This window comes from Alternaria conjuncta (genome assembly GCF_024043145.1).
Source record: "Alternaria conjuncta strain BMP 0040 chromosome Unknown scaffold_35, whole genome shotgun sequence".
NCBI classification, from domain to species: Eukaryota; Fungi; Ascomycota; class Dothideomycetes; order Pleosporales; family Pleosporaceae; genus Alternaria; species Alternaria conjuncta.
This window is the reverse complement of record NW_026250124.1, coordinates 162,008-176,333: the sequence shown is the minus strand read 5'-3', so window position 1 is coordinate 176,333 and position 14,326 is coordinate 162,008. Positions and strand designations below refer to the sequence as shown.

At 54.1% G+C, this 14,326-nt stretch overlaps 2 protein-coding genes across 2 annotated transcripts; one reads left to right on the top strand and one right to left on the bottom strand.

Annotated features, from left to right (window-relative positions):
- Positions 1-2,013: 2,013 nt before the first annotated feature.
- J4E85_011481 (uncharacterized protein) lies at positions 2,014-6,483 on the top strand (the record flags this gene model as incomplete). Its single annotated transcript, XM_051475684.1, has 3 exons — positions 2,014-4,715; positions 4,769-4,861; positions 4,920-6,483. 3 exons carry the CDS (start codon positions 2,014-2,016, stop codon positions 6,481-6,483), a joined length of 4,359 nt encoding a protein of 1,452 aa, XP_051320577.1.
- Positions 6,484-7,687: 1,204 nt separating this feature from the next.
- J4E85_011480 (uncharacterized protein) lies at positions 7,688-13,580 on the bottom strand (the record flags this gene model as incomplete). Its single annotated transcript, XM_051475683.1, has 2 exons — positions 7,688-12,997; positions 13,044-13,580. 2 exons carry the CDS (start codon positions 13,578-13,580, stop codon positions 7,688-7,690), a joined length of 5,847 nt encoding a protein of 1,948 aa, XP_051320576.1.
- Between the last annotated feature and the right edge of the window lie 746 nt (positions 13,581-14,326).

Sequence of the window (14,326 nt, the reverse complement as noted above, 5' to 3'; positions counted from 1 at the left end):
CAGCCTGACAATCATCTAGGGAGGATTGCGCTGATGGCACGTGTTACGAGGGCGGCTGCTTGGGGGACAAAACATACAGCACCGACGGTACCTGCGGTTTTGCACACAGGGATCGGCTTTGCGCAGGAAAATGGGGAAATTGTTGCAACCTTGACGGCAAGTGCGGCGATGGTGCATCATTTTGCAATTTTGATTCTTGTCAGTCAGGGAACTGTACGCGTGCATCCCCCACTGCGACTATCCCGTTACCATGGCAGACTGGGACTACACCGGATGGTAGCTGTGGAGGCCCAAACAAATACACTTGCAACGTGGTTTATGGGGGCTGCTGCAACAAGAATGGTCAATGTGGGATACTTCCGGTTGACTGCGGTGCCGGCTGGTGAGTCTCCCTTCCGAACTCCATGAGACCCGCCCAGAATTCGTGTTAGCTGAAACTGACATCAACAAACACGTAGTCAACCTCAATTTGGGCAATGCGGCTCTACACCGTCAACGAGTGTAGTCAACTTGCGTTCAACCTCGTCCTGAGGCAGAGCATCTTCTACTTCGACTTGTCACTGGAGAGCTTTGACCTACTTGGGGTAGCATGGCGAATTTCATTAAGCGTTGTGTTCGCTTCAAGGTGGACCAAACAGCATGAATTATGTTTTCATCGTATTCTGCAACATTTGGCGCTCTGCTTGCTTTAGAACGTTTTGGTTCCACAGTAACGTGGTGAAGCCGCGCAGCCACGTCCTACGCATGGCTCTATCCTGACTCTTGCACGCTCAATATGCATTCGCCCTTGTCTATTGGCATTCAAATCTCTGCTGCATCTGTCTAAGAAACATGGGGGTACAAGCTTTGATCCAAATGACGTGTAACATATAGTTCATTTGCGCAACAATTTGGTGGCTGCGTGTGCTCGTCTGGATGATGTACAAGAAATTATCAATGCTTGGGCTTCGGACACTCTACTTACAATCTTCTCATAAGCAATGAGTAGGGATACCTTGGGCATCGATTGAAAGGTATATTGCCAATCTACCTGGCAGATGTCTATGAGTCTGGTACACTGTTGAGCAAGGACCTTGGCTAAACTCTAGTCTTACAAAGTCGAAAATCAAGGTGGTGTAGGGCCATACGACGGCTTCCACGGGTCAAATGTACTTCATTCGCTCCCAGTGTAGTCTCCTGCGTGATAGCTTCTCTGGTCGCTACACAGTATTGTCCTTATTACCTAAGGTGGATACACCGCTCAGGAAACAACATTGCACCCTGAGAAGAGACCCCTCTGCTCCTCATTGTCATCCCAAGAATGGCTTCATTGTATTTCTTGACGTGTCTTCTGGCCTTTCAAGGTGTGCTACTGGGACGTCTGGCCCTCGCTCAGCTCGACCAGGATTACAATGTCAGACGGGTGATCGATCCGATTACCAACAACTTCGTGGATGGATACTTCTAGTGAGTTTGGGATGACATTAGAGAGCTTGAAACTCGGCGACTAACGAGAGACTATGCAGCCGTCCCAATCCGAATGCGGCGGAGCAGCGCGTCATCGATGTCTCGCCAAAACAAGTGGTACTAGTATATAACTGCAACTATTTGAGAGACATCTGCGAGAATGCCATGAACTGGTATAGCATTTCACCACGAGCACAAACTGGTAGTACCAGTACACGTCGAACTCGTTTGCCAAACAGCGTTTTCGGCTATGACTTCAACACTGGCAAGAGAGCCAGATTCCGGTCATACCAGCGTCGATCACAATCCTGCCCTGGATCTTGGAAAAACATCCATCCTTGCCCCGAGACGAGCCAGCGAGACGTAATGCGAAACGACGGTGTGTGGTGGCACAAAGATTTGGAGCCTGGCACTTCTATCAATCAGATTAGGAACCATCGCGTGGGCGCGATCACAACACTTTCCAAAATGCGGTACACGTGCGATGAATTTCCACCAGCTACATGGGTAGAGGGCGGAGGGGATCGCAGCGATCCTAACGTAGCATCACAGACACGCTGTGCTGCCATGAGTTGTGCACGAGGATGTAAAGCCGAACAGAATTGGCAGGCCGATGCGCATGGTAAGCTACAGCGTCAGCTCAAATCTATCATCGAAAAGCAGAGACGGGATTCTGGTTTCCGTCTACATCCCACGTATCAGAGCAAGGATAGCGTAGCATTCTTCCACTTCAGAGCCATCAATTCGGCGGACGGCGTCGCAGCAAGGGTCTGGACGTTTGACGACCCAGCCGGTAATGTGCGTTCTGACGAGAGAGTCGTCAACCAGCAAAGACGAGATGCACACGAGACACACTATGCAAACATTTCAAGCAATTTGTTTGGCTCGAGACAAGGACTGGACATGGATCGTATCCAAGAGCTGATTGACGCCGGTCTTGGTAGCCAGTACATCGTCCCAGCAAATGACTCCGACGGTTACGACTCGTGGTCCGATGCGGATCTGACCGGCACGACGATCCCAATGTCTCACATGAACTCCACTCGCTGGATGGATGAGGAGGACGATGACGATAACGACATCTTCGACGAGCATTACGATATCGATGAAGAGAGTGAGATGGAACGACTTGAATCTCGTGAAGAGTCTACAAATGTTCAAACTGAGCCCCGCAACGAACAGGTGTCTCCATCGTACCCCATAGTCGCACGACAATCTGACACTAGAACCATCTCCGGATCTGATGTCACTCCTCTCTTGACCAACGCCTCACTCTCCGACCTGGAAAAAGCGCGAATCATTGTTGAGAAGGCTATCGCGGAGTCTTCCAAGCTCAACCAAGCCCGATTGTTGAACCCTATGCGAAACAACTATGGGCTGGAGCCTGGCACTTTCACCGGGCAGTCAAAGACCAAGCGTCATCTACGTGTAAGAGAAGACGGCACACCGGTTCCACCCCTCCTGAACATTACCGACAGCATCGCGAATGCTGCAGCTCTAGTCGCTGAAGCTGATGCAGTTGGCATACCCGGAAATTTGACAAAGCGCGCTGTGCCTGCCAAGGGCACCTACTGGATGGGCAGTATCGCCAGGAAGGGTACGGTACCATGGGGCGATAACGCGACATACGCAGTATTCCGGAACGTGCTCGACTATGGTGCAGTTGGTAACGGTGTTACAGACGACACCAAAGCGTTCAAAGCCGCCATGCTAGACGGTAAACGTTGCGGCAAGGGCTGCAACGGCTCTACACTCAAGAATGCCATCGTGTATATACCGCCAGGCACTTACCTGATCTCGACTACCATTCCGATGCCATTTGGGACGCAAGTAATTGGAGATGCAAACGATAGACCGACCTTTCTGGCATCCAAGTCGTTCATCGGTATGGGAGTGTTGTCGACAGACGAGTACACTGGTGGAGGGACTGGCGCGGACGGTCTAGATGAGGAGTACTACATCAACACGGCAAACTTCTACCGGCAAATTCGCAATGTGATTATCGACGTTAGACAGACCCGTGCTTCACAGAAGGTCTCCTGTTTGCATTACCAGGTTGCTCAGGCCACGAGCACCCAGAATGTACTCCTGATCGCCGGTCCGACACAGAATGGCATGTACGCTGAGAATGGCAGCGGTGGGCAGATATCAGATATAACCTTCCAAGGTGGAGCTATTGGTCTATATGGTGGCAGCCAGCAGTTCACAGCGCAGCGCTTGAAGTTCGAGGGCTGCACGATCGGTGTCCATCTCATCTGGGATTGGGGTTGGGTCTGGAAGTCCATTACCATGAACAACGTCGGTACAGGTTTCAAACTTGTACCCGACAGTACTTCTGGTGCAGCGGCGGGCAACATTGTCTCAGCGTCTTTCCTCGACTCATCTTTCAACAATGTTAAGACAGTGGTACAAATTTCACCTCCCACTTCGACGGTCGGGTCAGGCAGTACCGGTCTCATCCTCGAAAATATCAAGCTTTCAGGCGTGGGTACTACCGTCGCCGATACAGGAGGAAAGACAATATTGGCCGGATCCTCATCCAAGATCGACGAATGGGCCATGGGCCCAGTCTACAAAGGCTCGGCTGATAAGAAAGACCGCAAGTTCACCACGGGAGAGAAGGTCGGAAGTTTCCGTCGTCATTCAACACTTGTCGATAACGATGGGGCGTACTTTGAGCGTCCCAAGCCTCAGTACGAAGACCGTTCAGTGGGCGACTTCGTGCACATCAAGGACCTTGGAGCCAAAGGCGACGGTATCACTGACGACACGGCGGCGTTCCAAGCTGCACTGTATGCGAGTCTGGGAAGAATACTTTTCGTAGATGCTGGCTCTTACATACTCACTTCGACAGTGACGGTTCCCAGTGGCTCCAAGATTGTTGGCGAAACATGGTCTCAGTTGGTTGCTTCCGGGTCTTATTTCGAAGATGCGCTCCATCCCAAGGTGCTGCTCAAGGTCGGTACCAACGGCCAAGTAGGAGATGTAGAGATGCAGGACCTGTTCTTCACCACAGTCGGGGCAACGGCTGGAGCCATCCTGGTCGAGTGGAATCTGAAAGCATCGAGCGCTGGATCGGCTGCGCTGTGGGATTGCCACGCACGTGTTGGAGGCGCCACCGGGACCAAGTTGACGCCAAAGGAATGCCCACCAGTCACCAGTGGTGTTGATCAAGGCTGCAGTGCCGCGAGCTTGATGTTTCACCTGACGTCGTCTGGCTCCGCGTATCTCGAAAACGCGTGGTTCTGGGTCGCAGATCACATGATTGAGTAAGTACGACCTGTTTTCCCTCGGCCAGTGCCTTTGGCTAACCCGCCTGCAGTGATCCCGATCTCGAAAGCGGTGCCAATAACATGATACAAAATTCGGTCTATGTTGCGCGTGGCTTCTTGGCCGAAAGCACCGAGCCGACATGGTAGGCTCAGCTCAATCTCCGCTCTCGCGGTCGTCGCAGTCAGGCTAATCAATACTAGGCTTTACGGTGTTGCATCCGAGCATGCTGTATTTTATCAGTTCAACTTTCACCGAGCCCAAAACATCTTCGCGGGTTTACTCCAGACAGAGTCACCATACTATCAACCCACGCCATCTCCACCCGCTCCCTTCAAGTCCGCTCTTGGCGTCTTTTCAGGTGACCCAACATACGAATGTGCGGCTGGCGATGAGTTCAGTGGGTGTGACGAGTCGTGGGCGATCATAATGCGAGAATCGCAGAATGTCTTCATCGCAAGCGCGGGCCTATACTCGTGGTTTTCGACGTACGCGCAGACCTGCATCGACCAGCAACTATGCCAGAAAGCCCTGCTTTTGCTTGAAAAGAACTTCTCCAATGTCAGGATTCAGCACCTCGTCACCATCGGCGCCAAGTATATGGCAGTCATGGATGGCAAGGGCATACTAGCCACGGATAATCTCAATGTCGATTCCCACCCCTTCTGGTCGCAGATATCTGTGTTGGATGTCAGCAGCAATGGCTCCATGTACGACGAGTACATCTGGGTAGACCCCAAAATCTGGGACATGGAACAGCCAGCGTTTACTTGCTCACCCCCTTGCAATGTCAAGATCCCCCCGTGGACCCGTGCTACAAGCACACTGAACTATCCATTGATCACGGTCAGCGATGGCGAATGGACGAGCACTATCACGAAACCGCCCATGACGATATCGGAGTGGGTGTTTGAGCCAGTGACACTGACTGGACAAGCTGTCAACCAGAAGCGCCAGGGCTTCGAGGCTTTTTGGCCCAAACCCGCGACCACACCCCACTGGCCTTCGGTGATCTACGCCAGTCCAGATGGTGATTCTACCACAGTAGGGCCTAAGATATCCTTTCCAAAGCCACCTCAATCTATCGGTCCCAATGCGCAGCCTCCACCGACGGGTAGCTGGCCCAAGAGGCAAATTCAGCCTATCATTGGTCAGATCGAGGAGCCGTTGGTCAAGGAGTGTGGCTTCATAGACTGGGTTTGCTTCACCGAACCATGGATCTTCGGCGACAACAACACCAACTCGGATGGGGATAACGGCGATTTCGACGAAAACTGGGAAGACAGCTGGGTCGTATGTCCAATACCGAGCAGTTCCTCGTCTAGTTCGACCTCTTCCAGGACGTCGACGAAAACGACAACAAGTGAAGACCCGCCGGAGCCTACGGCGTCTCCGCGCGAAGGCGTTCCAATGCAGAATGAAGTCGACTGTTACGGTGGCCTGGATCAGAAGACGGAGCATACGCGCATGGACAGCGCCATCCACGACTTTTGCATTGCGATAGGTAGCTCGGGTGACGTCTTCAAGGAAAATTACTTCAAGTCGTTAACTTACACATTCTACCACAGCACGGGAACCGGTGTCCAAATCCTCATATCGCTCAGCGTCGACCCAGGCTGCCAGTTCAAGTATGACTACGACTTGTGCCACAAATACCTGGAGGTTCCTGTCAACAGCTGTCAATGTGGGGGTGTGAACGGGAAGCAGGGTGGGTTTCTGAATAACGACTGCTACGAGTGGAGGATTGATCCGCAAACGACGTTCTAATCGCAAAGCTCCGTTCTCTAGCCAATTGCTCTGTCGCGAGCTTGTAACATGGGCTGTCTATGTTTCCTTTGTAGTATGCAATAGTCGATAGTTAACGAGGTATTGAAGCCGTACGGGTATTCGAATCAATCGCCTGCGCGCAATCGCTAGTCGAGGGGCGCATGTCCTCATACGAAAAGCGACGGTTCGTACCTATGTCGTGCCCAGCGATACGTGCTCGTGCCATCCTTGCCGTCTGTGCTCTGCCATTGGCTCATCGCATCATTCACATGAGCGACTATCTGCGATTTGGCTCTACTCGAACTCTTCATCAAAGTAGGGAGTCGTAACTACTTTCTGAGATTGCCTGCACCAGACAATTCTTCAAAAATAGTGCAGCGCGGGAGTGAGTAGAGATGATCCGTAATATCCCGCGAACCTTGCAAGCGTAGGCCGACCGCACTAGCTGGTAGTACCTGTAGCAAGGCTGTAGACGGTTTCTCAGTTGTGCAAATCGAGATCGGTGTGTGCAGGAACCCCAGCGAATCCATGTGCCATCATCCTCCATGGGTCTGGGTGAAACTGCGGCCTTCTTCAGCGAATAGTGTTTACAATCTCAAGAGAGAGCCGGCTTACTTCGTTTCGGGCATGGTCGCAGCGCCGAGATAGGCATGTTTCCGGTGAGCGAGAAAACTTCAGTGAATGATCTTGTGTACAAGGTGATCTCCATTCAGCTATTTACGGCTGTTATATCGGTGACTTTCAAACCCGGAAGTACAAAAGTTTCGCAAACTTCAATACGATAATAGTACACCTGATACAGGCAGCAGCCAAAAAAGAAGCGAGCGACAGTCTGAATCCAACGAGCACTTCGTGTGTGGACTGGGTAACAACTTCAATAAAGGAATGACAAAAGTGCCTCCTCCCAAGGCACATGATACGAACTCAAAAATCGTCCAAGCTGTGGTAAAGAGAAGAAGATGTTGACTATATGGACATTGCTTGGAAAACAAGGGCTCTCAAAACGACACGCAGTCGCGAAGCAACGAAAGTTAGACAGCGCGAAGAGACAAAGGAACTATGTCGAGTGCTTCCTAAACTCGCTGTCATTGGCGCACCTCCCGGTAGGAACACCGCCAACGCCATGCTGCGAAAGACGTGCTTTAAAATTTAATATCAAATGCGCAATTTAATGAATTGTGCGGGACAGCTGCCACGATACTGCCTAGGGGTCCACTGGACTGTTCGCTCGGAGGGTTGGGTCTGGGTCGGGTGTCGTGGCAGGCTTTGCTTTGGGCGTGGGATCCGGATCTGGACTAATCGCGTCCTTCTGCGCCTTGGGAGTTTCGATGACAAAGTCAGTCACATCATCGCCGGGTTCTTCGGGAAAGAGGACTGGCGGTGTGAGCGACGTAGGCGCGACTGCAGGTACGTCAAGGCTACCCTCATATTCCTCTGCCGCACGCTCCTCTGTGATCATTGGAGGCGGAGAAGAGGGTAGGGTTGAATCTGGCTGCCCAGGGTCTTCGACAGAGATGACGCTGCCTCTGCTGTTCGTTCGCATCATCTCAATTCCAAGTTTCGACGTAGACTTTGGTCTTGACCTTGGACTCCGAGTGCGCACTGGAGCATGACCCAGCTCGTCGTCTTCATCGTCCCCAGACTCAGCCGATTCGTGTTTGCGGGTCTCCAGAATGCGACGTTTGGCACCGACTTGCTCTGTCGATCTCTGGCGGCGGATCGTTGCCTCCTCGAGAACGGCTGGCGCGGAGTCCCCGTGGGGCAGGTCAGGTGCACCAACACGATTGGGAACAACTGCTTTCGCATCGGCATTAGCTGCATCGTCGCAAATCCCTAAGCCACTGATAGCTCGTGCGATGTCGCGCTCCCGCCAATCGTCGGCGTTGTGGATTCTAACTGGCATATCCTCGCCTGCACGACTGTCGTTGTCACCGAAGAAGCTAGAACTAATAGAGTCTTCGCGGCTCGAACCTCGGTAACTGGCAGAAGGGACGGGTGGGTATCCTGATGAATTCGAGGTCGTGGGGCTGTCCTCCTGACGCGAAGACTCTTGTCGAAGCCCAGAGGGCATCATCGATGGATACAACTGGTTCGGCGTCCAGCCTGGCGGGGGTGCTTTCCATTGGCACAGTCTGCTCAACGTGTCCGTAAGCTTCGCCACAGTAGGAGGCTTTTCGATAAGTGCATCGAAATAGTGAGGCGCCTGCAGCTCCTTCAGGTATCCAGTAACAGCGACAATCGGAGTATGTGTATTGGCGTTCTTGGTGTCTCGGATCATGCGAGCGACATCTGCACCATTGACCTGAGGAAGGCGGAACTCCATCATGATCACATCAAATTTGACTTCGCCCATCGCATATCGTATAGCTTCTGAGCCATTGGTAACGGTCAAAGTGCGGCAGCGCAACTTCTCGAGCAGCTTCTCCATGACAAGCCGTGACACTGGGTGGTCCTCGCAAATCAATACGTCTAATGGCCGGAAGAAAGGACCGTCGCCAAAGCTGATCTGCGAGAGTCTTCTAGAACTCTGACGTCGTCGCTGGACACGAAGCAGCGCTTTCGCACGAGAGTCTTCCGTGTCCGACGACGATGGAGACACATCAAGCACTTGACTCCGGCGCTTGTAGTGCCCAGGTAAGAGATCGCGCACAACATCATCCTCTTGAGACCCAAGCGTTTGGGACCGAGCACGTGGTGAAGAAGCATTGGTTTGTGCCGATGACTGGCGTTGTCCAGTGACGGGCTTCTCTTGAGAAGCTACGGGAGGTGCAGACGGTGTCTTTGAAAGCCTGTTTGGTGAGACAGCTTCTGGCGATGGTCGCAAGCCTGACACACGGGAAGGATCGAAGAAGCTTCCAGGTTGTAGCGAGGATGGGTTGCTGGTCGAATGCGACAACGTAGACGAGCTACTAGACGTCTTGCGTCGGTCATGTTGTCCCGTGCTGAACTGTACGAGTAGAGGAGATGAGGGCTGTGAACCACGACTTGGCGAAGAATGTGGCCCGCTCATCGAGGGAGAAGAGGGTCGTCCGGTGGCTCTGTTGGAGGATAGCGTACGTTTGAGCGGGCCGGGTAGCATCGGGCTGTTCTCCAGCGATGGCGATGGCGACGTGACACTGGGCGACTGCAGAGGCGGTGCGGGCTTGTTTTGTGGAAGCATAGCTTCTGCACGCAACTTCTGGATGACGTCCTTGTTTGCTTTCTCCAGAACAGGCAAGTTCTTGTAACTGAAATTACCAAAGTCGTCAGTTGCCATTGGTTCACTGAGTCTCCTAGACCGGCCTTCCCGCACATGAGCTGGGATATGGAGAGGGATCAGTCCTCGCTTCATAGTCGAGACAGTCACCTGGGAGCGTACTCTAGACAACGCATCGTGTGGTCGGTCAGGATAATCGGTACTTGGGGTTCCTGCTGGTGTAGTAGCTTGGTCTTCAAACTCAGGACTGAAGTTTGCCATGGCGGCTCCTCTGGTGTCGAAATATTCCGTGTCCTCTGGGTTTTCAGGAGCAGGAATGAATGATGCTTCGTCATCCCGCAAGGTCTCCCAGTTGACATCCGCAAACCACGGATGGCTGCGGATTTCCTCTCCACCACTAGCGTATTTGTCGTCCTTGTTCGCTCCAAGACGGTGTGTAGGATCAGAGCACATCAACCGATTCATCAGATCCTTCGCATCATCTGATATATCGTATAGCTCATCATCATCCTCTGGCCAATCGATTCTACGCGCGAGAATGTTTTGGAACACCTCATCGGGCGTATCAGCGTGGAATGGAGGGTATCCGTACAAAGATTCGAAGAGGATGCAGCCTAGAGACCACCAATCGCTGACTTCATCCTGGCCATTACCAGCGATAGTTTCAGGGGCAAGATAGTCCGGTGTCCCGACGAATTTGCGGTCGCTATCTTCTGGGTCGAACAGAGCCATAGGTGGCGGTGGCATTGCTGACGACGAAGGCGCCAACGCACTATTTTGAGCTACTGCAGAGTGACTCAGAGGATGTGTAGCAGGGTAGAGGTCGGGAGAACCATCGTCGCTGTAGGCCTCCTCTTCTATCGGTGATCGTCCACGAGGCTGACCAAAGGAATCGTCAGCTATACTGAAGCGACGGAACATGGCCTGTAGCGCATCACTGTCTTGGCTATCGCTCCGAGTGCCCGAAGTCCGCCTTGAAGGCTCACGGCTTTGTTGGGAACCGTCCCGATTGAGGCTAAAGTACGACGGTTGACCGATGTCTCCAGCGAGAGCAGGTGTCATGGATGGCGTCTGTGAAGGCGAGTGGTTCAAGTCAAAGGATGCAGATCGTGAAGAGCCTACAGACGTAGCGCGATGGAATGGGCCGGTCTTGAGCAGGTCCGGCGCAGGCTCGACAGACTTGAGTGCACGTTTCTGTCGGCCAATCATACCCATCCGCGATAAACCGAAGTCAGTCAGTTTTAGATGACCCTTTCCATCGATGAGCAGGTTGTCCGGTTTGAGGTCGCGGTGGACAATGCTCCGACTGTGCAAGTGTTCGACACCAAGTACCACCTCAGCGAGATACTTCTTCGCCCAGTCTTCTGGTAAAGCACCCAGGACCTTGATGAGCGAGGCACAATCGCCACCGTTCAAGTATTCCATGACGAGATAGAGATAGTCCTTGCTAGAAAAGGTCCAATACAGCTTGGCAACGAAATCACTCTCGCCTTGCCACATCATGATAGCTCGCTCAGCCTTCACGTTGGTGACCTGATTCTTGGCTACCATGTCGGCCTTCTTCAAGACTTTGATAGCGTAGTATTCTCCAGTGGACTTCTTCTTGGCTAGGTAAACGCTTCCGAACGCGCCTTTGCTGATGGGTTTGATGATCTCGAAATCCTTTATTGACGGAGGAACTGCGCGTGGCTGTGGCTGAGTGGTGGGAATCAAACGAGGGGAGACGGGTCTTGGACCGTCTGAACCAGCAGTAGAAGACTGTCTCCGGTGGTGGTTTAGAGCATGCACCATTGCTGGCGAAGAGAATTCGGTAGTCGGCAAGATCGGCGACGTGATTGGTGATTGTAAGGCCTCCATGCCACTAGGCAGGCGCGGCTTGTTTGTTCGCAGAGGTGAAGATGGCGGAGGTATCATAGAACGGGCAGGCGAATGTTGTCGACTAGACATGACACTCGGCAAGATCAGACTCTTGCGTTTGCGTTCACGTGAACTCGCTACCCTACTGAGTCCTACGTCGGATGTCGCTGGTGAATCAGCTCGGCGAGGGCCAGATAGCACGGATGAACGCATGCTGGTATCACTCTCAGCACCAGCATCGCTCTCGAAATGCATGGATTGGCGCTTGCTGTGGGTCGCTATACTGATGGCGCCCGCGTGCGAGCGCGGTGTTTGACAACCCCCTTTAGGACTGCTAGATCGATTTGAACCGGCTACAGAAGACTCACGCCGTCCGACTCGTGCTGGTAACGAGGCGTCAGAAGTGTTACGGAGAGCTTGTGCCATGGAAGAAGGCGCATCGAAAGATCCAGGGAATATGCCTTCTTCGCCGGGAGCTGTATCGGTGTCATTAGCGTCGGATTGAACCTCTTCTTCGGGTCGCTCGTCTTCGGAGGAGCTGTCCTCACCGGCAGCGATACGAGCAGCTTTCAGGATCGCGGCTTCGATGCATTCTTGAACCAAGATGTCGAATTCAATGCGTAGTCGTTCAGAGTACTCTAGCACCCTCCTATGGCGAGTGACTGCATCGATCTTTGCCCTGGCAAGCCTGCTGGTATCTTCACACAACAGCTTCAGGCCCTCAGTGTGGTCGACCGAGCCTGTGGTAGGCGATTGCCATTGGAGGACTTGCGAGATGCGGTTCTCCGACTGTGGCGATTGTGTGCGAATCTCCGTGGCTGCTTGACCACGCCCATTGTCTTTGACTGCTGGTGTGTTGATCTCGAGTGCGGTGTCGCACAAGTCCAGAACTAACTCAACGATGCGGGCTAGAGGCCTCCGAACGGCGAATGATCGCGCGCGGTGATGACCAAAACCAGACGAGCGCTCCGAGCGTTCGCGTGATCTTGACGGCGGCGAAGCGGGAGAATTGCGTCCAGAGGGTGTGCCAGACGATGGCGTCGATGTTGCGTGGATGATGAGGCCCTTGTACTCGGCGGGCTGAATTGGCTGTACCGAGTCTACTGCCGCAGCTCTTGAACGCTGGCTGTGAGACTCGAGTGTATCGAGGACCTTCACGATGGCATTGCGGTGCTCAGCAAGAGTCTCTTGTGCCATCTGTACATCCATTTCCGCACGGTGCTCTTGTAGACACAATTCAGAGTGCTTCTCGAACCACCAAGGTGTGATTTGCCGTTCGCAGATTCGGCAGAGTACCGGTAGCGGCGGTGCGTGTTCGCCCGGGTTGGTTGCGCTTTGCTCGGCGAGGCCAGTGAGGTAATGGGCGAGGACCTCAGCGCCGACCCCGAGAGATTCCACGAGGACTTCCGGGAGGTCGATTGTCACTTCGCGAATGATCGATGGCCGGACCATCCACATAGTCTGTTGCGGTTAGTCTAGTCCAAGGTCAGGATGGATTGGGACGTACATGGCTCTCCGCTCCCGTCGTGCGGTCGTATACCATGATTCCTTGAGCCTCGAGGTTCAACAGCTGCTCCTCCTCTTCTTCTACGTGGGTAGGCGACATTGGCATTGACTCGGGGGCCTCGGCGGCGTGCCTCGGTCGCTGCTTGCGCAGGATGGAATGAGGGCCCAGTCGTACGGTGAAACGGGCAATGTGACTCCGGGAGTCGTCTTTCCTAACCGACTCAATCGTCTCGGCGAAACCGTCGGCACCGCCGCATATGATTTCGAGTACAGGCTTGCCCGTGACTTCCTTGGGCAGGGAGCCAATGACGTCGGTCCACGAGGGGCTGACATAGCGGATCTTGCCCTCGAGGTCCAGGTCCATGATGATGTTCAGACTGTGCTCGGCGGCCTCCTTGAGGTCTGCACGCTCGTTGCGCATGTCCTGACTAACACTGCGCTCCATGTTCTGTCGGTGGCCGCTGGTGCCGACAGCCTCCTGCTTGAGGGCAGTGACTGCGGGCGGGGCCAGCGTCGGGGGTTTCTTCTCGTCGGCCATGGCTGCGGTGGGTGGTGCTATCGTCGCGGGAGCCCGTCGCCGGGGGGGATTGGGCGGGTGCCCGAGGGCTGGCGGGTGCTGAGCTATGCGCAGAGAGCTGCCAGGACCATGGTGGGAAAAAAGCGACGGTCCGGGAGAGTCGGGCGTGCAGCTGGGGAAGGTACGCGTTGACGAGCAGTGCGGTAGTGCTTGCTGACTGCAACGAGAGTGGGTCTCGAAACCGGGATGAGGGGACTAGACGAGCTGCATGGTAGTGCGAGCGTGGTCGAGGGCGAGGGGAGCAATTGGGCGATGTAATGAGCGTCGCGGGCTGGGGATGGATGAGGGCGGTGGGCAGCAGGCGGCGGCCGTGGCAGTCGTCGCCGTCGTGGTGGTGGACGGGGCGAGAGGGGTACACAATGGGCGTCGTCTCAGCCGGCAGCACAAGGCGTCGGCAGAAAGGCGTTGACAAAAAAGAAAGCACGCCAGGCGGGCGGATGAGCAGCTGCACGCATGGGATGGGCCTCGTCGGCACGCTATCCAGCTGGCAAAAGTCCCCACGCAGCACCCAAGCACGCGTCGAGAGAAAGTCACACGCAAAACAGCCGTGCACTGGTGCGCGCGGAGCTAAAGGGTATGCATGATGCTGGTGTAGGGAGGGTGCATTCACTGGCCCGAGCGCCCGACCGTGACGGCACATCCTGGCCGCCAACACAACGGCAGAACCTCTCGCGGGCTTGTCCAACAACACGGCCACAGTGCTGCGG